Raw genomic sequence first — 25,176 nt, 5'->3', positions numbered from 1 at the left:
GCCACTGCCCTGGCATGCAGGCCCCGGCGCCCCAGGAGTGTTTTAGTTCGCGGCCTGGCGGGCGATGGCTGGGCGGCTGATGCTGGGGATTATCGCTAACAGCGGTGGGTAACGGCGCACGCTCCAGGCTCACCACTAGGGGACGCACTGGATAGGGCAGGGGCAGGAGGGCCCCGGGTGGCCGTCCCTGGGATGGGAGGTCATTTAGGATAAGGGGGGGGCTTCTGCAACCCCCAATAACACCCCGAAGCAGCGGGGTCAAGGGCTTTGCCCATTAAGGACACCGGAGGCTAATTGTCATTTGGCTCGCCCCGTTTCCAAGTGCCCCCTGCCCGGAGCCAGAAGCCCCGTCCTGGAAGTGGCGGTCTGAGATGCTGTTCCGCCCCCGCCCCGCCAACCTACAGGCGAGGGAGGTGTGTGTGTGTGTGGGGGGGGGCGGCTGGAGGAATGGATATGGTGGGCGGGGGGATTCTCAATGGACAGACCGGGGAGACCTTTTCCGCACCGCCGGGCGTGGCTTAGCCTGTGGGACTCATCGCCACTGGAAGTCGCTGGCATGGATAACGGGGCTCTGTGGAGAGAGCCCAATGGAGGAGGCTAACGAGGCTGGCGTAGGGGTAGGGGGAGAGAACGGAGGTCACTAGTATGGGGGGAGGGCTGTGGAATGGGGGGGAGCACAGAGCCCTTGGAAAGGCGGGGAATGGGGGGGTACATGTTCCCTGGCATGGGGGACGGGAGGCTGGGGGGGGAGACACACAGCTCCTGGGGGCAGAATGGGGGCACACAGAGACCCTGATGTGGGGGGTTCCCTGCCACAGGAGACACGGGGGGCACACAGACACAGCCCATCCCAGGGGACGATGGGGGAGGGACAGGGAGCCGCTGAAGTAGAGGGGGACGGGGGGTGGCGGGCAGGGAGCTGGTGGGGGGTAGAGGGGAGCATGAGCTCAGCCCATACAAGCTGCCCTTCATTGTCATAATATTCCCCCTTGCCAATAGGGGCGCTACTCTGAAAGGGGACAGAGAGTGCTGGGTATGGAGAGAGAGGGTGTGGGTGTGGGTGTGGATAGAGAGAGAGATAGACAGATAGGGAGGGTGTCTGGGGATAGATAGATTAGATTAGATTAGATTAGATTAGATAGATAGAGGGTGTGTGTGTAGATAGAGGGGGTGGATGGGGATAGATAGATTAGATAGATAGAGGGGGTGTCTGGGGATAGATAGATTAGATAGAGGGTGTGTGTGTGTAGATAGATAGATAAGGGGGGTGTATGGGGATAGATTAGATTAGATTAGATAGATGGGGTGCCTGGGGATGGATGGATGGAGAGATATAGATGGGGTGCCTGGGGATGGATGGATAGATAGTTTAAATAGATAGATGGGTGTATATGGGGATAGATGGAGGGATCCCCACGTGCGGGTTCTGGGGAGAAGTGCCCTGGGGAGAAGAACGTCGGGGGCTGGGCACAAATCCCGGTTGGGCTTTGATCCCCCCCCCCGTCGTTGTTCTGGTTCTGACCCACTTCCCCCCATCGCCCCATGACAGAGGCCAGGGTCCCTCGATGGCATGTGCAGCCCTCGCTTCCGCCCCGCCACAAAGGGGCTTAGCTGCAGCGAGCAGTCAAGGGTGGCAGGTTGGGGGGCGGCGGGGGATTAGTGCTGCCCCTTGGCTCACTAATCCCCCCCTTTAATCTCCCCCCCACCCGAGCGTGTGGGGCAGAGGGGCTTTTAATAGGTTTGCCCACCGACCCTTTAATTAAAGTACCCGGCGAAGCGCGACTGGACAGGCCGGAGACACCAAGGGGGCGGGGTGGGGGGCTGACGGGGCCGGGCCCTGGAAATGCGGGATGCCGAGGCCCGATCGAGTTGTGAGGGAGCGGGCACGCACAGGCTCCCGGCCCCCGGCCCCGGGCTGAAAGGAGCGGGACGGGGGTAAAACTAGGCAAATCTCTAGCTGAGTAATTGGACCCCGGAAGACCTCTGCGTCCCCCCGGGGGGACAAACACCCCTGGCTGAGACCCACTGGGCTAAAACATCTGCCGGAAGGTCTCCAGGCTGCCGAGCGACGGGCCGTCCACCACTCCTCGGGCCGGTTTGTTCTCGTGTAAAAGTGGCACCGTATTTCCAACGGGACCTGAGCTGGTTTCGACCGCCGGCCGGGACTTTGGCCCTGGCTTTCTTTGCTGGGTCAGAGAGACCATTAGGAGCCCAGAATTTCCTCCCCATGCCGGTCCTTCCACACACGTAGCCCTGTGATATCGACGTGTATTATACGGCTCTATGGGGCACATACATGTAACCCTGTGATATCAACGTGTATTTATACAGATCTATGGGGCACACACAGGTAGCCCTGTGATATTGACGTGTATCATACGGATCTATGGACAGGGCCGCCGAGAGCGGGTTCGGGCCCCGGTGAAAAAAAAATTTCGGGCCCCCCAGCAAGGGCAGACCGGCTAAACAGGGCCGACAAGGGGGGGGGAAGCCAGGGCCCGGGGGGGGGGACCGCTGGGCCCCGGTAATTTGTACCGGCTTCCCACCCCCCACCCCACCGTTGGCCCTGTCTATGGTGCAAACACATGTAGCCCTGTGATATTGATATGTATTATAGAATCATAGAATCATAGAATATCAGGGTTAGAAGGGACCTCAAGAGGTCATCTAGTCCAACCCCCTGCTCAAAGCAGGACCAATTCCCAGCTAAATCATCCCAGCCAGGGCTTTGTCAAGACGGGCCTTAAAAACCTCCAAGGAAGGAGACTCCACCACCTCCCTAGGTAACGCATTCCAGTGTTTCACCACCCTCCTAGTGAAATAGTTTTTCCTGATATCCAACCTGGACCTCCCCCACTGCAACTTGAGACCATTGCTCCTTGTTCTGTCGTCTGCCACCACTGAGAACAGCCGAGCTCCATCCTCTTTGGAACCCCCCTTCAGGTAGTTGAAGGCTGCTATCAAATCCCCCCTCATTTTTCTCTTCTGGAGACTAAACAATCCCAGTTCCCTCAGCCTCTCCTCATAAGTCATGTGCTCCAGACCCCTAATCATTTTTGTTGCCCTCCGCTGGACTCTTTCCAATTTTTCCACATCCTTCTTGTAGTGTGGGGCCCAAAACTGGACACAGTATTCCAGATGAGGCCTCACCAATGTCGAATAAAGGGGAACGATCACGTCCCTCGATCTGCTGGCAATGCCCCTACCAGATATACATATCTATGGGGTACACACAGGTAACCCTGAGTGGCTGGGGCTGGGGCTTGGGGCTGGGGCTAGATCTCTTGGGAAAGTTTGCATCTCCACACACACACCCCCCGCCTGGGCCCCTTCCCCCCAGGTGTCAATGGAAAGGGAGCGGGAGGGGCCGGCAGATCAAAGGGGTCTTTGCAATTCACAGGCGGTTTGGGGGAGGGGACACGTGCTGCCCATTAACACCTCCCTGATTATGGGCTGGCGGGGGGGCTTGCTGGGAACCGCCCCCCCTTGCCATGAATCACTGTGTGTGGCTGGGAGCGGGGGGGAACCTGGTGACCCCCTATCTGTGCACCCTAGGAGGATGTGGAGCAGGGGTCTCCGAGCTCAGGGGAGACTTGGGATCCCTCTACACCCTGAAAGGAGGCTGCTTCCCCCCTCCCAGAAAGGGGTTGTGCCCCCTCCCCCCCACTACCACGGCCATCTGTGACCCCTATGGGGTTCCCTGGCCCGGAGGTGGGGGGGGGAGATGATCACCCCTGTACAGGACACCCCCGGTGGCAGCCTGCCCCCCGCCACACTAAGGCGGGAAGGTCAACGAGAGAGCGCCCCCAAATCAGTGCTCTTGGATCCTGTAGTGGGAAGAGGGAGCGCAGAGCGGCTGCAGGCAGGATGAACGGGGGTGACAGTGTCTGGGGCGATCAGGGGGAGCGGCGAGGGGCTTGGGAGGGAAGAGGAATGACATTAGCAGGTCCCACATGAACAGGGTATCGGCGGAGGGGGGAAATTGGAGGAGGGGTCTTGTGTCATAAATCAATATTTGCTCCCCTTCACCCCATGCTGGGCCTGAGAAGAGGGGGCTGGCGCTGGGGTTAAACAACCAGGTGCAAAGATCAGGGGCCCTCATGCCGGGCGCTGCAGAGACCCCGACCGAGATCAGGGCCCCCGTAATCCATCTATCTATCCCCATCCACCCTATCTATCTATCTATCTATCTATCTATCTATCTATCTATCTATCCCCATCCACTCCCTCTATCTATCTATCTATCTATCTATCTATCTATCTATCTATCTATCTATCTATCTATCTCCATCCACCCCCTCTATCTATCTATCTATCTATCTATCTATCTATCTATCTATCTCAGTCCCTTTGATCCCCTCCCGGCCACCTGTGTGTTGGGGGCGGAAGGGCGAGGCGCGGACAGATGTTCCCAACTGTTGCCCAGCGGGAGGGGGCGGAGCAGCCAGGCTGGGGCGACGACGGGGGTCTCCCGTGCTGGGCCCGTGCTGTCCACACGCCCCTGTGATCTCCACACCCTCCCGCCCGCCCCCGACACCTGCTGGCAGCCACCCCCCCATTCCCCCTCCGGGCGCCTCCTGTTCGCACCTCGCTGGGAGATGGGGCGGGGGGGGGGGGGGTCAGGCTGCACAGCTCGTGCCCTGCACGGGACATCCTGCCATCAGGCCTCAGCGGGGAGGCGGGGGGAGAGGGAGGAGGGAACAAGCTCCGCCCCTCCTAGGCCTTGGCCACGCCCTGCCTGTTTGGAAAGAGCCTCCAAAGGAAGCAGGAATAGAGAGGTTCTGGGAACCCCTGTTTCTGTATTTTGGGGGGTCTCTCCTTCCCCCATAGCTGTCATTGTGGGGGGGTCCCCTCCCCCATGTCTATGTCTGGGGGTCTCTCCCCCATATCTGTCTTTTGGGAGGTCTTGCTCATTGTGTCATTGTAAGGGGTCCCCCTCCTCCATGTCCTGTGTGTCAGGGGGTGTCTCCTCCTCCCCCAGGTCTGTATCTGGGGGGGTGTCTCTCCCCCATACCTGAGTTTTGGGGTTTTTTCCCTTCCTCATGTCTGTATCTGGGGGTGTCTCTCCCCCATACCTGAGTTTTGGGGGTCTCTCTCTTCCCCATGTCTGTAGCTGGATGTGTCTCTCCTCACCATTTCTATGTCTGTGGTGGGGGTGTCTCTCTGGGTCTGTCTCCCCAACCCTCTCTCTCCCCTGCAGAACCTGGTTCAGTAAATTGGGTCTGGTGGATGCAGAACCATGGGCCTGCGCGAGCAGAGATCCGGCACCTGGGCTGAAAAAAGCCAGTCCTGTAGATACACTGGGTTCATTTAAGGGCTGGTTCTAAACTGAGCCATGGACGGCTTTGAGCCAAGCGGAGATGAGCCAGGGTTTGCTGAGATCAGGGGACGTCGGCAGGGGAAGGGGTTACCGGCGTTGTCCCCCAGTGTCACACCAACCTGCCAATTTCACCCTGGTCCCTTGGTATTGAGTTAGTCCAAAGCATGGAATTGACTAGCGATCCCAGCATCTGCTCCACACCCCAGGCTGAGAAGCAAGCATGCCCTGCCCCCAAGCTCCAGTTACACCTGGTTAACCCCTGTGGACACGATCCTGGTGGACAAATGTCTTTGTGTGTGTGTGTGTGCCCCAAATGACATACACTAAACCAAAAGGGATGGGAGATGTTTATCCCCATTGCTATAACCAGATTTGGCTACATTTCTGCTGTCCGTTATCTGAGAGCGCTTTCCCATGTAGATGAGGCCTCGGCGTCCACACAGCAGCTTGCACCAGTTTAACTAAACTGATTTCAATGAGGATTTAAGTGCATCTTGCCTGGGTATGCTTAAAATGCGGGCTGATCTAAGTACACTGGAAAAACTCCTCCAGTTATACCGGGATGAAAGTGCTTATACTGGTGTAGGGATTCCTGCATTGGAAATCCTAACCGTTGTGCCCCATAACTACAGCCACTCTAGAGGCTGTACTGGACTAGATCAATTGGGAAAAGATCCCACCGCTCTTGAAGAATGGCAGAGGCTTCACAGGAGAGATTAGCAAACTTGGTTTAGAGAGTGAGAGACTCAGTTTAGCAAATAGGAGGTAAAGGGGGGATTTGATCCCAGTCTGTAAGTAGATTAATAGAAGATCAGGGTTGGAAGGGACCTCAGGAGGTATCTAGTCCAACCCCCCTGCTCAAAGCAGGACCAATCCCAACTAAATCATCCCAGCCAGGGCTTTGTCAAGCAGGGCCTTAAAAACCTCTAAGGAAGGAGATTCCACCACCTCCCTAGGGAACCCATTCCAGTGCTTCACCACCCTCCTAGTGAAATAGTTTTTCCTAATATCCAACCCAGACCTCCCCCACTGCAACTTGAGACCATTGCTCCTTGTTCTGTCATCTGCCACCACTGAGAACAGCCGAGCTCCATCCTCTTTGGAACCCCCCTTCAGGTAGCTGAAGGCTGCTATCAAATCCCCCCTCATTCTTCTCTTCTGCAGACTAAATAACCCCAGTTCTCTCAGCCTCTCCTTGTAAGTCACGTGCCCCAGGTCCCTAATCATTTTCATTACCCTCCGCTGGACTCTCTCCAATTTGTCAACATCGCTTCTGTAGTGGGGGGGCCCAAAACTGGACTCAATACTCCAGGTGTGGCCTCACCAGTACCGAATAGAGGGGAATAATCACTTCCCTCGATCTGCTGGCAATGCACCTACTTATACAGCCCAAAATGCCGTTAGCCTTCTTGGCAACGAGGACACACTGCTGACTCATATCCAGCTTCTCATCCACTGTGACCCCCAGGTCCTTTCCTGCAGAACTGCCGCTTAACCAGTCAGTCCCCAGCCTGTAGCAGTGCCTGGGATTCTTCTGTCCTAAGTGCAGGACTCTGCACTTGTCCTTGTTGAACCTCGTCAGATTTCTTTTGGCCCAATCCTCCAATTTGTCTAGGTCACTCTGGACCCAATCCCTACCCTCCAGTGTATCTACCTCTCCCCCCAGCTTAGTGTCGTCTGCAAACTTGCTGAGGGTGCAATCCATCCCATCATCCAGATCATTAATAAGGGAGGTTAAGGGGGGATTTAATCCCAGTCTATAAGTACCCACATAGGGAGCAAACACTTAATAACAGCCTCTTTGATCTAGCAGACAAAGGTCTACCAAGATCCACTGGCTGAAAGCTGCACTAATTCAGGCTGGAGATACATAACTAGCAGAGCTACTTCCCAAGGCCCTGGTGGGTTCTCTCCCCATCATGGGAATTTTCCAATCAAGACAGCATGGGCTTTCTTTCTTTTTTTGCAGAAGACCGGCTGTAGTCCAAAGAGGGATGAATTCGGGGCAGACAGGTGGTCGGACTAGAGCAGTGGTTCTCAACCTCGTTGTGGGTCACCTATGCAGCTCTCTGTGTGGTATGTGGCCTGCATCCACACAATATATATGCTACCTGGAGCATAGGGCGGCTAACCCCTAGCCTCGCCCCTTCTCCCTGAAGCCACGCCCCCCGCCAGAGCCCTGAGCCCCCCAACCGCGGCTCAGCCTCCCCTGGCCTGTGATACCCGCCACCCATGCCCTGAAGATGTCACATGGGCCGCAGCTGTGTACTGATTGGGCCACAACACCAGATGATCACAGGGGTCACCCGCTGGCCTTTGACTCTAGGAATCCACAAATCTAACCAACAACCGTGTTCTACCAGTGCAAAATCTGTGCCTAGGCCCTGCCGAGCCATTTTGCTTGGGGGTGTTTGCAATTTTTAAATAGTTCAATCAGTAAAACTCCTAGTGCGGAAGCAGGTAGACCTGCAAAGCACCTTTGTACCGGTGTAACTGTGTCTGCATTAGGGCCGGTTGTATTGCGAAAACTAGCAGGACAGTTGTGTGTGAGGTTAAACCGGTCTGGCTTTGCAAACAGCCCCCGGGGTTATGGATATAAACTCCAGCCCCAAAGCGGCCCAGTCGGGTGGCTGCAACCCTGGCCGGAGTGAGAGCTGCCTGCCCGCTGCTCAGCCTCTGTAAGGGGTTTCCAGTGGCTGTACTATGTGGGGGGTGTGCACGGGTCTGTCTTTTGTGCCCCTCACGCTAACCGTGTCCCCGCCTTCGTCGCTGGCGTAAAATAAATGCTTTATGCAATAGACAGTGCACTTAGGGTACTGAACCCATCTATCTGTGTGTCACTCATATCTACCTGTCCATGTCACTCGGCTCTGCCTGTCCCTGTCCCCCAGCTCTACCAGTCCATTCCACTCACCTCTGCCTGTCCATGTCACCCAGCTCTACCTGTCCATTCCACTCACCTCTGCCTGTCTCTGTCACCCAGCTCTACCTGTCCATTCCACTCACCTCTGCCTGTCCATGTCACCCAGCTCTACCTGTCCATTCCACTCACCTCTGCCTGTCTCTGTCACCCAGCTCTACCTGTCCATTCCACTCACCTCTGCCTGTCTCTGTCACCCAGCTCTTCCATGTCACCCAGCTCTACCTGTCCATTCCACTCACCTCTGCCTGTCTCTGTCACCCAGCTCTTCCATGTCACCCAGCTCTGCCTGCCCATATCACCCAGATGTACCTGTGCATCTCACCCAGCTCTGCCTCTCCCTGTCACGTCACCCAGATCTACCTGCCCATGTCACCCGGCCCTGCTTGTCCCTATTCCCATAACCCAGCTCTATCTGTCCACTCCACTCACCTCTGCCTGTCCCTGTCCCCCAGCTCTGCCTGTCCCTGTCCCCCGCTCTGTGTGTAGCAGTCTCTGAGCTCAGCCCCACAGCTGCGCCGCCCCCCGCCGCGATCGCACGCGTTTGAAGTGCGGAGGGCGGCGCGGGGCGCTTTGATGTGGGGCCGGGCGCGGGCCCAGGTGCCAGGGCACGTGGGGAGGCGGAGGGGGGCCCTGGGCTCGGTTCCCACCACGTGGCGCGGCGTTAGGCCGGGATCAAAGGCGGCCGCGTTCCCAGGGGCGGAGCCGGCGGCTTCCCAAATTCCCAGGGGAACCGCTGGGGGCCCCGTGTCCCTGCGTGAATCGCCCCCACCCCAGGTCCCCAAACACCCCCTGGGTCCCCCGCTAAACCCCTCCTAGATCCCCCCTTACACCCCGGATCCCCGCCTAGATCCCCCCTTACACCCCGGATCCCCCGCTGCACCCGAGATCGCCTCCTAGATCCCCCGCTGCACCCTGGGTCCCTGCGTTACCCCCCCCCCCTAGATCCCCAAACACCCCAGATCCCCCTAGATCCGCCATTGCACCCCAGATCTCTGCATTAATAACCCCTCCTAGGTCTCCCTCTGCATCCCAGATCCCTGGCTAATCCTTCCCCAGCCCCATCCATTTTTCAGATGGGGCTAGTGGTCCATGAGAGGAAGGGTTGGGGGTTGGGATTGGCCCGGGCAAGTGTTGTGGACCCATCTGCTCTAGTGACTGAGAGAGGATTTGTTCCCTTCTGGGCAGGGCTCATACACACTGCCCTGGCCGTGGCCTCGCCTGCAGGGATGGGGGTTTGCTAGGCCAAAGCCAGGCAGGGCAGCCTGACTGCAGTGGGCGCCAAAGGCGGGACACGGCTCTCAGCAGCCTGGAGTCAGGTCACGGAGCTCTTTGGGGTCGCTCTGTATTGAGCACTGTGAGGCTGAAAGCAGCGTCTTGCCCTCCCACAGAGCAGGGCTCCCACCCCCAAATGGGCTCTCTGAATTCCTCCCCTCTTCGCTGTCAAGGCTAGAAGGGGGGCTCATGGGCATCCTGGATGACACAGGCCTTTGCCATTACAGAGGTACCCAGAGGAGGGTGTGGCAGCTGCCCCCCAACTCAGCAGCTGTCCTGAAATAGTATGGAACTGTTCTGGTCTAGTAGACCCCACTCCCCTTCCACAGCCAGGGAGAGAACCCAGGAGTCCTGGCTCCCACCCCCCGCTCTAACCCGCCAGCCCCCGCTCCCCTCCCAGAGCCAGGGAGAGAACCCAGGAGTCCTGGCTCCCACCCCCCGCTCTAACCTGCCAGCCCCCGCTCCCCTTCCAGAGCCAGGGAGAGAACCCAGGAGTCCTGGCTCCCAGCCCACCCTGCTTTAACCATCAGTCCCCTCCCAGAGCCAGGGAGAGAACCCAGGAGTCCTGGCTCTAATTCTTGGCTTTATTCACTACTCCATCAGCAGGCCGGCTCCCTTGTCTCCAGCAGCAGGGTTTGGGTGGGGGGATGTGCTGGGGTGGGGGAAAATCTCTAGGGTGGAGGCGGGCGGGGGTCCGAGGAGAGGGGCGGGGTAGGGGCAGGGGAGTGTGAAGGCCAGGGGCCCTCGGAACCAGAGCTTAGGGGATTTGGGGGAGGCAATCTCCTTAGCCCCATTGTTCCCTTACCGCCTCCCGCGGATGTGGGGGGGAAAAGCCAGGCGGGGGATTAGCCACGTTGCACTGAATGAAACAGGCCATCCCACTGCCCCGTATCCTGGCTACAAGCACAGTGGGGGTAGGATTGGCCAGAGGGGGTGGTTGCGGGGGAGAGAAGACACGCCGAAAGGAACCCGGCGGAGCCCAGGAGGAAGGTGCATCACCCACACCGGGCAGCTTTTGTGTGTGAACTTCCCTCCTGCCCCCCCCCCAAAGGGACCACCCCCCACACCCCACAGCTCAGGGGCCTGCTGGCCCCTCTGCTCTACAAGGTTAGGGTAGCTGGTAGCGGTTGCAGGGTGGCTTTGGTGGTTCAAGCAGAGGGGATGGGAGCCAGGACTCCTGGGTTCTCTCCTTGGCTCTGGGAGGGGAGTGGGGGCTGGTGGTTAGAGCTGGGAGCCAGGACTCCTGGGTTCTCTCCCCAGCTCTGGGAGGAGAGTGGGGGTTGGTGGTTAGAGCAGGGGGAGCTGGGAGCCAGGCCTTCTGGGTTCTCTCCCCAGCTCTGGGAGGAGAGTGGGGGTTGGTGGTTAGAGCAGGGGGAGCTGGGAGCCAGGACTCCTGGGTTCTCTCCCCAGCTCTGGGAGGGGTGTGGGGGCTGGTGGTTAGAGCAGGGGGAGCTGGGAGCCAGGCCTTCTGGGTTCACCACCCCTTTTATTGTTGTCAATAGGAATGGCAGCACACAGTCAGCTGCCCGGAAATCTAGGGAAAGCCCTTCCTGGTGCTGGGTGCCTGCCCCCCACCAGCCCTCTGTCTGGATCAGGGCAGGGATGTATTTTGTTTTGCTGTTATCTGTGCCATGGTAGCACCTACAGGGCCCCATTGCACTGGGCACTGCCCAGACCCACAGGGATAGACCGCCCATCCCCCAAAGAGCGTAGCCAGAGGGTGGGAGGGGAAACAGAGGCACAGAGAGTGGAACGCACAGGCACAGGTCCGAGACCCCTTGGCAGACCCGTGGCAGGGCTGGCCAGCTTCAGCTCTGTCTCCCCTGGACTCCAGCCCAGGATCCGGCCCTTTGACGCTGGCCTGGGCTGGCAGCATCCCTTCCCCTGGGTGAGCGGCCCGGGGGCCGGCTGTGCAGCCTCTTGGCCTGAGCCCCCCACCCCGCTTTGCAGGGCCGTCCATTTGTCCCCGGCCCCCTGGGCTTTCTGGCAGCAGAAGGGCCCATAAAGCAGCGCGCCGGGCGGGGATGAAAGGGGATCACAGCTTCGTCCCAAGAGGGGAGGTGAGGAAGGAGACGCCCAGGGTGGGGAAGGGCCTGGCCTTTCCCACAGCCGGACCCCAGGCCTGGTTCCCAGGCCCACACCTTCCCGCCGCCAAGCACCAACCGCCAGGGCCTGCCCACGTGGCCATAATGTGCCCTGCAGGCCCTGGGGCCCTGGGGGAGGGGGGGAGCAGAACAGCAGCTGCTTGGCAGGCAGAGATAGATAGATAGCGGAGGTGGATGGGGATAGATAGATAGATAGATAGATAGATAGATAGATAGATGGGGTGGATGGGGATAGATAGATAGATATATAGATAGATAGAGGGGGTGGACGGGGATAGATAGATAGATAGATAGATAGATAGATAGATAGATAGAGGGGGTGGATGGGGATAGATAGATAGATAGATAGATAGATAGATAGATAGATAGAAGGTGTGGATGGGGATAGATAGATAGATAGATAGATAGATAGATAGATAGATAGATAGATAGATAGATAGATAGATGGGGTGGATGGGGATAGATAGATAGATAGATAGATAGATAGATAGATAGATGAGGTGGATGGGGATAGATAGATAGATAGATAGATAGATGGATGGGGTATATGGGCATAGATAGATAGATAGATAGATAGATAGATAGATAGATAGATAGATAGATGGGCTCAGGACAGGCCAGAGAACGGCCCCAAATCAATTCCTGGTTGAACCAGAGCAGATCTTTCAGAAAAAAACCCATCCCATCTTGATAGAAAAGTTGTCAGTGACGGAGAATCCACCCTGCCCTTGGGAACTCGTCCCTTAATTCCCTGCACATTTAAAAACGTTTCCAGTTTGAATTTGTCTGGTGCCAGCGTCCAGCCACTGGAGGGTGTTACACATTGGTCTGCCCAGCTGACGAGCCCTCTGTCAAATATCTGTTCCCCAGGCGGGTACTTATTGGATCACAGAGTCCTGCCTCCCAGCCATCCTTACTCCAAGCACAATGGCCCAGCTCTAACCACTAGACCCTACTGCACAGGAAGGGAGAGAACCCAGGAGTCCTGGCTCCCACCTCCCCTGCTCTAACCACTAGACCCCAGTCCCCTCCCAGAGCTGGGGCCAGAATCTGGAAGTCCCATGCTGTAACCCAGTCTTTCCATAGACATGCTTAGCTATGAATACCTGACATATGAACAGGGGGCGCAGCTGGGAGAACAGGCTACCAGGCTTCCCAGTCTCAGCAGCTGGCCTGACAGATTGAAGCCGGCTTGGCGGATCAGGGGAACATCAGGAATTTTGAAGGCACAGGCCAGCGGGACTGGTTGTGGGAGGTGGGCAAACTGCCTTCATGCATGGTGTCGCATTCCTGACCATCCTGGCTAATAGATAGATAGAGGGGGTATATGGAGATAGATAGATAGATAGATAGATAGATAGATAGATAGATAGAGGGTGTGTGTGGGGATAAATAGATAGCTAGATAGAGGCAGTGGATGGGGATAGATAGAGGGGGGTATCCTCCAGGAACTTCTCTAGTTCTTTTTTGAACCCTGTTATAGTCTTGGCCTTCGCAACAGCCTCTGGCGAGGAGCTCCACAGATTGACTGTGCATTGTGTGAAGAAATTCGTCCTTTTGTTTGTTTTAAACCTGCTGCCTATTCATTTCATTAGGTGACCCCTAGTTCTTGTGTTATGGGAAGGAGTAAATAACACTTTCTTATCTACTTTCTCCACACCACTCATGATTTTATAGACCTCTGTCATATCCCCCCTTTGTCGTCTCTTTTCCAAGTTGAAAAGTCCCTGTCTTTTTAATCTCTCCTCATGCGGAAGCCGTTCTATGCCCCTCATCATTTTTGTTGCTCTTTTCTGAACCTTTTCCAATTCCAATATCTCTTCTTTGAGCTGGGGCGACCACATCTGCACGCAGTATTCAAGGTGTGAGCGTACCATGGATTTATATAGAGGCAATAGGATATTTTCTGTCTTATTCTCTATCCCTTGCCTAATGGTTCCCAACATTCTGTTCGCTTTTTTGACTGCCGCTGCGCATTGAGTGGATGTTTTCAGAGAACTATCCACAATGACTCCAAGATCCTTCTTGAGTGGTAACAGGTAATTTAGCCCCCATCATTTTATAGGGATAGTTGGGATTATGTTTTCCAATGTGCATTACTTTGCATTGATCAACAATGAATTTAATCTGCCATTCATTTGCCCGCTCACCCGGTTTGGGGAGATCCCTTTGGTCTGCTTTGGACTTTTACGCTTCGTCTGGGAACAAAGCTTTCCAAGGCAGTGGCTAGAAGAATTTGTTCATTGGCTGAACCATGTCTACGCCGGGGTTTAGGTGTACTAGTCTGGGCATGTACTCGTGTGTCTGTGAATGAGTGGATACGTCTGTGCACGACGTGCCGGGGGGAGCTGCTAGCCTGGCCTTTCCTCCCTGCCGGGCCCCCCCATGAGAAAGTTCTCGTCTCGCTAGTCTTTGAGCTGGGGGCCCTCCCCCACTGGGACTCACACCTCAGGTTTACGACACTGGGAAGTCCAGCCCGACACAGGTTCCCACGAGACACAAGCCGCCCTGGGCTGCAACAAAGGGTAATAAATAGCTCAGACCTGCCGACAACCACCCCACACACTCGAGTCAGTGGGGGGCATTGCTCCTACCCCACAGCGAAGGGGCCCCATTGGCGGGAGTTGCTCCTGGTTTACACCAGGGTGAGAGAGGGGGAATTGGCCCCTTGACCCCAAAGGCCCACGCCGACACAGTAATGTGATGGGATAAGATATCGGCTGTACCGCGGGCAACACATACCAGCCCGACCTACAATCTAGCAAGGGCCAGATCCCAGCTGGTGTCAATGGGCGTCTCTCCATTGGAGTCAATGGGGCCAGACCCCAGCTGGTGTCAGTGGGCGTCTCTCCATTGGAGTCAATGGGGCCAGATCCCAGCTGCTGTCAATGGGCGTCTCTCTATTGGAGTCAATGGGGCCAGATCCCAGCTGGTGTCAATGGCCATCACTCCATTGGAGTCAATGGGGCCAGACCCCAGCTGGTGTCAATGGGCATCTCTCTGTTGGAGTCAATGGGGCCAGATCCCAGCTGGTGTCAATGGGCGTCTCTCTGTTGGAGTCAATGGGGCCAGATCCCAGCTGGTGTCAATCAGCCATAGCTCCACTGAGGCCAGATTTACACCAGCCAAGGGTTTGCCCCGAGCATTCCAAGGTTAATTCCAGCCTCCCCATGGAGACTTCCTGACCCATTAGCTTGACAATGGCCTCCCCATCCCCTTCCCTGAACCACCCTCTTGCATATTCGATGCATCTTCCTTCTGTCATGTGTGAGAGGCCCTTGGCACCTCCGCTAATGCCCACAGCTGGCGCTCACGGCCATAACATACCCCAGGCAGGGAATTTTCCCTCCACTGGGGAGTGGGGCCGTGGGGATAGGTTGGGGATCAGAGGACCAGGGTGGGGGATTTGGACCAACAAAGAGCGTTGCCACAGTAGCCAGTTCGCTTGCTTGATTTCAACCCCCTAGTGTGGTAAAATCTATCTTGGTTTTTAAAAAAAAATCTACTGTCTGGTGAAACTTACAAGAGTAGGCACTGAAATCAGCTGCAATGTTTGGATGTGATCTGTGTCTACACTCCTGCGCTCCTGGTGTGAATCAGGAGTCACTCCACTGGAATCATGGGGGTTGTTTCACCCCTCACTCACCCCTGGTGTAAATCAGGAGTCACTCCAGTGGGGACAAATTCACCCCTCACTCATATTGGTGTCAATCAGGAGTGACACTTTGTCAGTGGTTTGGGGGCCTGCTCATGAGAGTCACCCCATTGGTTTTGGGGGGAGGATACCCAGGAGGGACGGCTGCCCGGATGGGGAGGGGGGACTGGGCTGTGGGGTGGCTGTGAAAGTTGGGCAGTGGAGTTGGGGGTGACAGGAACTTGGGGCTGGGGACTGCTGGGTTGTAGGGATGGGTGGAGTGAGGAAGATGGGCATAGGTGTGGGGCAATGGGGGACTGAGGAGAGATGAGCATAGGGTGGGGCAATGGAGGGTTGAGGGGAAGTTGGGGTCAGGGACACGGACGGCTCTGGAAGTTGGGGGTCATGGTTGTAGGGAAGTTCTGGGGCAAGGTTGTAGGGAAGTGGGGGAGAGGGCAGGAATGGGGGTACAGAAGTTGGGGTCAGGGCTATAGGGGAGGGGGGAGGGGGAGGGAAGTTGGGGGTCAGGGCTGTGGGGAAGGAGGAGGGAAGTTTGGGGGTCAGGGCTGTAGGGCAAGGGGGGAGGAAAGTTGTGGGTCAGGGCTCTAGGAAATGGGGAGGGGGAGGGAAGTTGGGGGTCAGGGCTGTAGGTAAGTGGGGGGAGGGTACAGAAGTTGGGGGTCAGGGCTGTAGGGCAAGGGGGGAGGAAAGTTGTGGGTCAGGGCTCTAGGAAATGGGGAGGGGAAGAGAAGTTGGGGGTCAGGGCTGTAGGTAAGTGGGGGGAGGGTACAGAAGTTGGGGGTCAGGGCTGTAGGGCATGGGGGACAGGATGGGAAGTTGGGGGTCAGGGCTGCGGGGAAAGGGGAGGGAAGTTGGGGGTCAGGGCTGTGGGGAAGGGGGAGGGAAGTTGGGGGTCAGGGCTGTGGGGAAGGGGGAGCAGGGGCAGGTTGGGAGCAGGGCTGTGGGGAAGGGAGATCGGGGCAGGCAGGGGGCGGGAAGGGCGCTCTCCCCCCGCGGGCCGGCCCCACTCGTGTGCCGCGCCGCGGGGGACCCGGGGGGCCGCCACACTCCGGCGGCGGATCAAAGCCCGGGGGGCGGCGCCGGCAGGGCCGGGCCTGGGGCGGGGGCCGGCTCATAAAGGGGCCGCTGGGGATCAGCCGCCCCCCCAGCCCGGCCGCCGCCACCATGAGCAGCAACGCCCAGTGGGACAGCAAACAGGACAAGAAGGTAACTCCGGAGTCCGCTCGCTTCGGGTCTCATTCCGGATCCGGGGACTCCCTCCCCGGATCTCCCCGCTCTTTCGGGGTGTCTCTTTCAAAAGCTGCCCCCCTTCCTTCCCTTTCCTCCTCCAGCTCCTGAAACCCTTGATGGAGAAGCGGCGCCGGGACCGTATGAACCGGAGCCTGGAGCGACTCCGGCTCCTCCTATTAGAAGCCACCCAGGACGAGGTAAGCCGAATCGGATTTCTTCCTCCCATTTCCCCGCCGCTGCCCCAAACCGAATGATCCAACGCATATTTCTCTTTCTCTCTTTCCCTCCTTCCCCCCGCTTTGTCCTTCCCTCCCTCTCTCTTTTTTGTTGTTGTTTTTCTTGCAGAGACTTAAAAACCCCAAAGTTGAAAAGGCCGAAATTTTACAAAAAACAGTTCACTTTGTGAGGACCCAGCCTCCTGCAGGTATCCCCTTCGGCGCGGCCGGCTACTCCTCTTCCTTGGCTCTAGCCCGGGGGGGCCCGTTGGCCAACCCAAGTTGGGCCCGGACCAGATACAACTACGGTGACCGGCTAGCAAGTGTGAAAAACTGGGTCCCTTTTCGGGGGGAGGGGGAATAGCGGGATGTTTGGTCACCCTAGACTTCCCTTCTCCCCGGGGTGTTTCCCGGGCCGGGACCCGGCGAACGATGGGGTGGGTCTCCCCCGTCCTCGCACCTCTTTGGATGGAGCTCCGGGGTGGGCCCAGAGCTGACAGATGCTCAGCTGGGGCAAATTGGCGTCGCTCCGTTGGGGTCCTCACTGGCTTTGGTGTAACTCTGGAGGATGTCCGATGGGCGCCTGTGTTTTTACACCAGGGCGAGCGAGGGGGGAGTCCGACCCATGGGCGCCCATGGTGTTACTCCGGATTTGCACTGGATCGAGAGGACATAGCTTCGTTGGAGTCCAGGGGACTCATTCTGCCCTGCCTTTAGTCTGGATTTACACAGTTGGAGGTTCTCCTCTCTCTCTGGTGTAAATCGGGAGCGCCCTATGTTTAGACGTTCCGTGGGAGCTCTGGGACTTGCTCTCTTGGGAAGGGAAGGAGGGTTTGGTGCAAGAGTTTTGCCATGGACTCCTTAGGGAGTAGGTGGGTGTGACTTTGATTGCCTCCCTGAGAAGTAGGGGTGTGTGTCCCCCTGCTGCCCCCTACTGGACAGGATGAGTCCTGGTGTGTGTGTGTGTGTGTGTGTACACAACTCCATCCCATAACACCCATCACTCACCCCGCTCAGGCTTTTAAACTCTCACACTCCTGTCTGGGGTTGGCCCGGCCGCAGGGCCAGATCCTGATCTCAGGCCTGGTCCTGCACTAGGAAATCAGGTGGGTAGAACTACGTCGCTCAGCGGTGTGAACAGTCCAACCTCCCCGAGTGACGCTGTTACCCTGGCCTGACCCTGGGTGTAGACAGAGCTACAGATTTCTCCCCTCGACCTAGCTGCCACCCTTAAATGTAGACCTGGCCTCAGTTTCTCTGCTATAGATCTGGGCAGGAAATTAAGTCCCCCTCTCTGGACTCAGCTCCCACGCCGCCAGGCCCAGCCCTTTTCCAGCAGGAGCTCACCTGGGCTTTCTCTTCCCCCAGCCCCAACCAGCCAAATCCACCTTAGGTGACTTTTGGCTTTTGAATCCTCCCTCCGGGGTTTTGCATGGGGGTCAGGGAGAGGGTCAACAGATGTGGCACGCAGAAATACATTGCTTGGCTGTGAGACCTGCTTCCTGGGCAGTTTTGCTGTTGATTTCAACTGGGTCACACCCAACTGGTGGGGCCCAGTTCTGATTTTAATCACACCCCGGTGTAAATCCGGAGTCACTCCGCTTGAGTCACGTGGGCTGATTCCCCTCTCGCTTACTCTGGTGTTAATCTGGAGTCAGTCCACTTGAGACATGGAGGCTGATTCTCCTCTTGCTTACCCCAGTGTAAATCTGGAGTCTGTCCACTTGAGTCACAGGGGCTGATTCCCCTCTCGCTTATCCTGGTGTTAATCTGGAGTCAATCCACTTGAGTCATGGAGGCTGATTCCCCTCTCGCTTATCCTGGTGTAAATCTGGAGTCAGTCCACTTGAGTCATGGGGGCTGATTCCCCTTTTGCTTACCCCGGTGTAAATCTGGAGTCAGTCCGCTTAAATCACAGGGGCTAATTCCCCTTTTGCTTACCCCGGTGTAAATCTGGAGTCAGTCCACTTGAGTCATGGGGGCTGGTTCCCCTCTCACTCACCCACTGGGGCAGGCTGGTTTACATGAGTAGAAAACCATTGTAAACAAGATCTCAATGAGGTCTGTAGTGTATTTCCCTGAAGCCACCTTGCCGGGGAGGTGCAACTCATCCAAGCTTTGCTAAGAAATTGGCATCCCTGGGTGGGGCACCCCTGTGTTCCCACGTGACCTTAACACTGGGGAGTCTACAGAGCACGCTGAACCCATTTACACCAGCTGAGGATCTGGCCCTGTGGATGTTCCCCATTTAAAACTGGCTTCGGCCCAGGGTGTCAAATGCCACTTATTTCTGGGAACCCCCCCACCCGCAAAGCCCCGGCCTTAGCAGACCCGGGGGGGAGGGGAGGGGAGGTTTCTCAGTCTGCAGGGCATTGGGTGTCCCGTCCCCAGTGGTTTGCACTTGCCCTGCTGTACCCTTTGCGCGCCCGCTGCTTGATGCCTCGCTAATTAGCCCCCTTTGTCGTTGGCGGTTTTTGCAACGCACCACAGAGCCGGCGAGGCGAGACGACACCTTTTTGCAGAGGTACCACAGCGGCTATCGGGAATGCCTGAGCCAGGCCACGCACTTCCTCCGCTCCAGCCCGGGCATCTGCGCGGGCAAGAAGGCCTACCTGATGGAGCGCATCTGCCACTGCATGGAAAAAATCACCGCCCGGGAGCTGCCGATGGGCAGCCCCTTCTCCAACCCGGCCTATGCCCGCGACGCCTTGCCCAGCTGCAGCCCGCCGCTCGGGGACGCCACCTGCGTCCTGCACCCTGCTCCGGCCTTCCCCGCCGGCCACAGACTGCAGACCCTGGCGGCCGGCCGGCCCCAGCTGGGGAACTCCAGCAAAGGTGCTCGGGACAAGCTGAATGGCTCACAGAACTCTGCAGGCCAGCCCCAGGAGCTCAACGTCTGGAGACCATGGCCATAGGGGCCGGGGACCCCCTTGTAAATCAATAGAGTGTATATTAAATTCTCTATATATTGTATATTAGGAGGTTTATGGGGGTGGGATGTTTGGGGAGGGGTTTTTTGGGGGGGAGGGGGTGTGCGTGGTTACTGCAACTTCATAATATTTTCCTTAAAGACCCGGCTAGGATGGGTTTTCCTTTTAAAAAGAAAAATCACTTGCTCCCAGCATGGGGAGAAATGCTGGGGGGTCCCAAAGCAGCTGGCAAATCAAGATGCTGATTTTCTTCCCATCCCACCGTGATTTTGTTTATAATGCTGTTATGGGTCGGTTGATTTAATTGGGAATTGGTCCTGCTTTGAGCAGGGGGTTGGACTAGATACCTCCTGAGGTCCCTTCCAACCCTGATAGTCTATGATTCTATGAAACGGGGAGGGGGTTCACGTCCCTTTTTTGTCCACCTCAGAACAACCCCTTAGTGACCAGCGGCTTAGCCAGCTAACCCTAGACGTTAAATAATATTCAAGAGCCAGAGCTGGGGGGCAGGGAAGGGGAGAGGAGTGGGGGTATTTTTCCCCCTCCTTGTATATATAGATTTCCCGCCCCCCCCCCCTTTCCCCATCTGTGTATTTCTGAAAAATAAAAATTCGAATGTGGACTCACAGATCTTGGCTCTGCGTGTGAGTTTGGTGTCAAAACTGGGGTGGGGGGATGGAAGGGCGGCAAAAAGGGGGGTTGTGTTGCTCATTGAGTGGGCGTGGTGGCTCTTTGCGTGGGGCATGCATGGAGTCTACTCTGCCCCGCAAGTTCCCTGCGTGGAATCTACTCCCCCCACCCGGGTTTACAATGGCACCAGTGGTGCAATGGAGCCGGGCCCATGCTCAGAAGGGGCCCCAGCCTGCCCCGAGACCCCACTCTCTTGGCCTGCCCACCGGCTGGGTGAGGGCTCCTCTCCACTCCCCTGCTCCTCTCAGCCCCCTGGCTGGACCCCAGTGCAGCTCCAGCTCCAGGCAGTCTCTGCTTCCCACCAGCTGGGGGGGCCCACCTGTCTCCCCAGAGCTGAGCCGCCTGGGACTGGTGCAGAAGCCTGGCCAGTCTCAGCCAGTGGGGGCAGATGGGACAGTGTGGGGGGCTTGGCTGGGTCCCTCCGGGCAAGTGGGTCTTGAGGGAGCCTCCCAGCACGGCTTGGGGAAGTGGGTCTCTTGAGGGGTCTGTGGGGGGTGTTGGGCTGTGAGGGGGCAGGGAAGATCTGTGTGTTGGGGCACTAGGGAGTGGGGCTTCTGTGTGGGGTGCCGGGCAGTTGTGGTGGGGCTGTGGGCAGGGGGGCGCTGGGCAGGGGGGCGCTGGGCCGGGGTGATGTTGTGCAGGGCGCTGTGCATTTGTATGGGGGGGTCTGGGCATAGCTGGTCATGCAGTTCGAACGCTGTAGCTCTGAGGGGATGGGGAGGGATCTCTCTAGCAGAGGGCTCTTGAATTCAGCGCCCCGAGGCGAAACCAGCTCCAGTCTCTGGACGCTGAAGGGCGACAAATGTCCTAAAAATATTGATCCTTAGCTGTTTTCCACCCAGTGATCTCAAAGTGCTTCACGAAAGAGCCGGGGGACTGTTGCCTCCCATGTCACAAATGGGGAAACTGAGGCGCGGGATGTGAAATAGGGTGACCAGATGTCCCGATTTTATAGGGACAGTCCCGGTTTTTGGGTCTTTTTCTTATATAGGCTCCTATTACCCCCCACCTGATTTTTCACACTTGCTGTCTGGTCACCCTAATGTGAAATGACTTCCCAGCTTGAAGCGTCAGGCTTTCAACCCAGACCACGTGAGTTTACAGGACGTGCGCTGCCTGCCACGCCCACGCTCGCCGGGTCATTTTTCTTGGCCAAGGAGACCCTCCTGCTAGAGAGGCGAAGGGGTGAATTTTCTGCCCCTCCACCCGTTCCATTTTACACACACATCCGTGTATCCCGGCCTTTCTACCACCTCCCCATATACCCTCCCTCCCTGTGTGGATTTAAAAATTCCTTGCAACGGAGAAGCCTCCCCCAGTCCTTGCTAAATTGTTCCACTCATTAATGACGCTCCCTGTTAAAAACACACATCTCATTTCCAACCTCAGTTTGTCTAGCTTCAGTTTCTAGCCCATGTTCTTTGCTAGATATTAAATATTTGCTCCCTGGGTACTTACGTTTCTGTTCTCTATGTGAAGACAATGCAAGAAAAGCAAGCTAGATTTTTCAGTGGGCAAAGGGGACATTGGAGAAGCAACCGCAAGAAATCAGGGCGGTTTAGCCCAATGAGAGAAAGCACTGGCCGGCAGCCGCGAAGTCTGTCACTGAACCAGCAACGCTGCAGCTGGCGATCACAGGCCATGTTAACTACGGCCCTTTGTTTTCAGTTTAAACCGATCTTGACCGGAAAAAATCCTGGGTTTTACCAAAAGTATGATTCAGGGTTTTCACCCTACTTTTGTACCATTCAAATATATCCCCCCGCAAAAAGTAACTTGCTTTGCTAGGAAAATGCAACACACTGAAGGAGACAGATGTGTTACACTAACGTATCTCCAGGCTTTGGCTACACTGGCGCTGTACAGCGCTGCAACTTGCTGCGCTCAGGGGTGTGAAAACGCCCCCCCCAGCGAGTGCAGCGCTGTACAGCGCCAGTGTAATCAGAGCCTGCAGCGCTGCACGCTCGCTCGCAGCGCTGCAAACTATTCCCCTCGGAGAGGTGGAGTACTTGCAGCGCTGCGAGAGAGCTCTCAGGCTTGGGACTTCCCACGGCAGCGCTGGGAAGTCCCAAGTGTAGCCAAGGCCTCTGTGTGTAGATGCAACGCTGCCTGCTGAAGTAATGCTGAGTATTAGGCCTTGGCTACACTCGCGGATTCACAGCGCTGCCGCGGCGGTATAGTCGCGAGTATAATCAGCTCTCTCGCAGCGCTGTAAGTGCTCCACCTCTCCGAGGGGAATAGCTTGCAGCGCTGCGGGCGCTGATTACACTGGCGCTGTACAGCGCTGCGCTCAGAGGGGGTGTTTTTTCACACCCCTGAGCGCAGCAAGTGCAGCGCTGTGAATTGCCAGTGTAACCAAGGCCTTAGTCTAGACTCATAGAAGATCAGGGTTGGAAGGGACCTCAGGAGGTATCTAGTCCAACCCCCTGCTCAAAGCAGGACCAAGCCCCAACTAAATCATCCCTTAAAAACCTCTAAGTCTAGGAGAGGCAAACAGGGGTGGATGCAGGTTCTGAGGTGGCATTGTGTTCTGAGTTCTGTTTTAGTTCCGCAGGAAACCACATTGAGCTCCCTTCATCCAAGCATTCATCTACTGGACGCTTTTCAGCCACCAAAATAAACCCCGCTATTGACCCAGAGACGTTATTTTTAGCACCGATTTTTTGGCGCGGAGTCTTAATAAACCCTGATAAATCCCCAGGAAAAAGTAAATAGAATAAAACCCAAAAACGAAGGACCCGACTCATGGCGGGGACGATGAGCTCAGTGGTTTGAGCATTGTTCTTCTAAACCCAGGGTTGTCAGCTCAGTTCTTGAGGGGGGCCACTTAGGGATCTGGGGCAAAATCAGTAGTTAGTCCTGCTAGTCAAGGAAGGGGGCTGGAGTCAATGACCTTTCAAGATCCCTTCCAGTTCTAGGAGATAGCATATCTCTATTATTATAACACTGCACAGAAAACCTCTTCTTCCTAATGTCGCGAAGCCACCAGCACGGCCCACAGGTAAAACCCAACTACAGCTTGGCAAGCCCGGGGAGCCAGGCACCAGCGAAAGGATCTGGGATTCCCAGTGGAGTGGGGAGAGTGCTGTTACTCATGAACCCCGCAGTTTGGGGAAGCGAGCCCCTGGCCCCGCTCCTTCCACCTAAGGCCCCTCCCCTCCCTCACCCCTTCCACACACACTCTCATCCGCCGGATCCCCGAGCACCCCCCCCACCACCACTGCAGCTAGAAGAGCCCCAAGCACTGGCTCGCACACCCCAAGCACCGGCCTGCTGGCTTCGGGGGAGAGGGGGAGCATGGGTGGGGCCAAAGGATGGGTTTGAGGGGGGCCCAGCCACCTCTAGCCTGTGATACCTGCCGCCCAGTGTTACTGGGATTGACTGGGCTGGTGTTAGGGTCACCTGAGGAAAGAGCAAAGGGCAATCCTCTCATACACCCGCCTGCTTCTGCTAACCGTGTAGGTGGGTGGTGGAGATTTTAGCCCTGTTCCACCTTCTTTAGGTGATCCTCTCACACTATAGGCGATCACAGGATCTGTGCAAGGGTCCCCCTAACACAGAAAAAGAGCCAAGGCCCATGGAACAAAGTGGGAGTAAATTTCAGACCCCTTTCTTCTGAGTCGAACGGTGAGGCAGGCCGAGAGATATGCAGCTCACCAGGCCGCATCTAGTCTCAGGCCAGCAGGTCCAACTCCTAGGCGGGGGAGTGGGGGCTCCACACGCTGCCCCCACCCCGAGCACCAGTTCCCCACTACCATTGGCCGGGAACCGTGGCCAATGGGAGCTGGCAGAGCAGTGCCTATGGGCAAGAGCAACGTGTGGAGCCTCCTGGACCCCCGCCTAGGAGCCGGATTTGCTGGCTGCTTCCGGGGGGGCAGCGGGATGCCAGGACAGGCAGGGAACCCCTGGCCAGATCCCTCACCCCCTCCCACATCCCAACTCCCTGCCCCAGCCTGGAGCCCCCTCCCACATCCTGAACCCCTCTGCCCCACCCCCCAGCCTGGAGCCCCCTCCTGCACCCCAAACCCCTCATCCCCGGCCCCACCCCGGAGCCTGCACCCCCAGATGGAGCCCTCACTCCATCCTGCACCCCAACCCCCTGCCTCAACCCACAGCCCCCTCCTGCACTCCGAATCTCCCATCCCCACATCTTAGCCTGCCCCCCCCACTCCAAACCTGGCATCCCCGGCGCCACCCCAGAGCCTGCACCCCCAGCCAGAGCCCTCACCCCCCCCACATCTCAACTCCCTGCCCCAGCCTGGCCCCCCCCACCCTGAACCCCTCTGCCCCACCCCCTAGCCTGGAGCCCCCTCTTGCGCCCCAAACCCCTCATTCCCGGCCCCACCCCGGAGCCCGCACCCCCCAGTTAGAGCCCACACCCCAACCCCAGCCCAGTGACACTGAGGGATGGGGGGATGTAGTGAGCAGGGCCGGAGCTTCAGGGAAGAGGCGGGGCCAGGGTTTTCGGTTTTGTGCAATTAGAAAGTTGGCAACCCTAGTGTTTGTGTCTGTGTATGAAAAAGAGTGTGTCTATTTCAAGTTATTGCGGGTCTGGTATGTGAGCATAAAGATGTGTGTGTTTATGAGTGTTTGAAGGTAGGGTGTGTCTGAGGGAAAGTGTCTGTGTTTTGCGTTAGCATGAGTCTGAGGGGACGTGGGTGTGTTTTGCGTTAGCGTGTATCTGAGGGGCCGTGGGTGTGTTTTGCGTTAGCGTGTGTCTGAGGGGCCGTGGGTGTGTTTTGCGTTAGCATGTGTCTGAGGGGACGTGGGTGTGTTTTGCGTTAGCGTGTATCTGAGGGGACGTGGGTGTGTTTTGCGTTAGCGTGTGTCTGAGGG

The 25,176-nt window shown here is 57.1% G+C and overlaps 1 protein-coding gene across 2 annotated transcripts; it reads left to right on the top strand.

The window, feature by feature from the left end:
• The first annotated feature begins 16,288 nt into the window (after window positions 1-16,288).
• On the top strand, window positions 16,289-20,278 carry LOC101940900 (transcription factor HES-7.1). Of its 2 annotated transcripts, none has more exons than XM_042847907.2 (4): window positions 16,289-16,481; window positions 16,607-16,702; window positions 16,851-17,028; window positions 19,211-20,278. In XM_042847907.2, the coding sequence occupies exons 1-4, from the start codon at window positions 16,440-16,442 to the stop codon at window positions 19,633-19,635; spliced, it is 741 nt and encodes a 246-aa protein (XP_042703841.1). In that variant the 5' UTR covers window positions 16,289-16,439; the 3' UTR covers window positions 19,636-20,278. The 2 variants fall into 2 exon arrangements, with proteins under 2 accessions (XP_042703841.1, XP_005313064.1); XM_005313007.4 differs by having other exon boundaries at window positions 16,297-16,481; window positions 16,851-16,929.
• The last annotated feature ends 4,898 nt before the right edge of the window (window positions 20,279-25,176 follow it).

Source organism: Chrysemys picta, chromosome 16, assembly GCF_011386835.1.
Source record: "Chrysemys picta bellii isolate R12L10 chromosome 16, ASM1138683v2, whole genome shotgun sequence".
NCBI lineage: Eukaryota > Metazoa > Chordata > Testudines > Emydidae > Chrysemys > Chrysemys picta.
This window is presented reverse-complemented; position numbering and strand designations above follow the sequence as displayed.

What these genes read in the sequence shown, in the direction of transcription:
- LOC101940900 (XM_042847907.2), top strand. Translation starts at nt 16,440, where the DNA reads ATGAGCAGCAACGCCCAGTGGGACAGCAAACAGGACAAGAAG. An exon ending in ACAGCAAACAGGACAAGAAG is followed by an intron (nt 16,482 to 16,606) that starts GTAACTCCGGAG and finishes TTCCTCCTCCAG; the next exon opens with CTCCTGAAACCCTTGATGGA. An exon ending in TAGAAGCCACCCAGGACGAG is followed by an intron (nt 16,703 to 16,850) that starts GTAAGCCGAATC and finishes TTTTTCTTGCAG; the next exon opens with AGACTTAAAAACCCCAAAGT.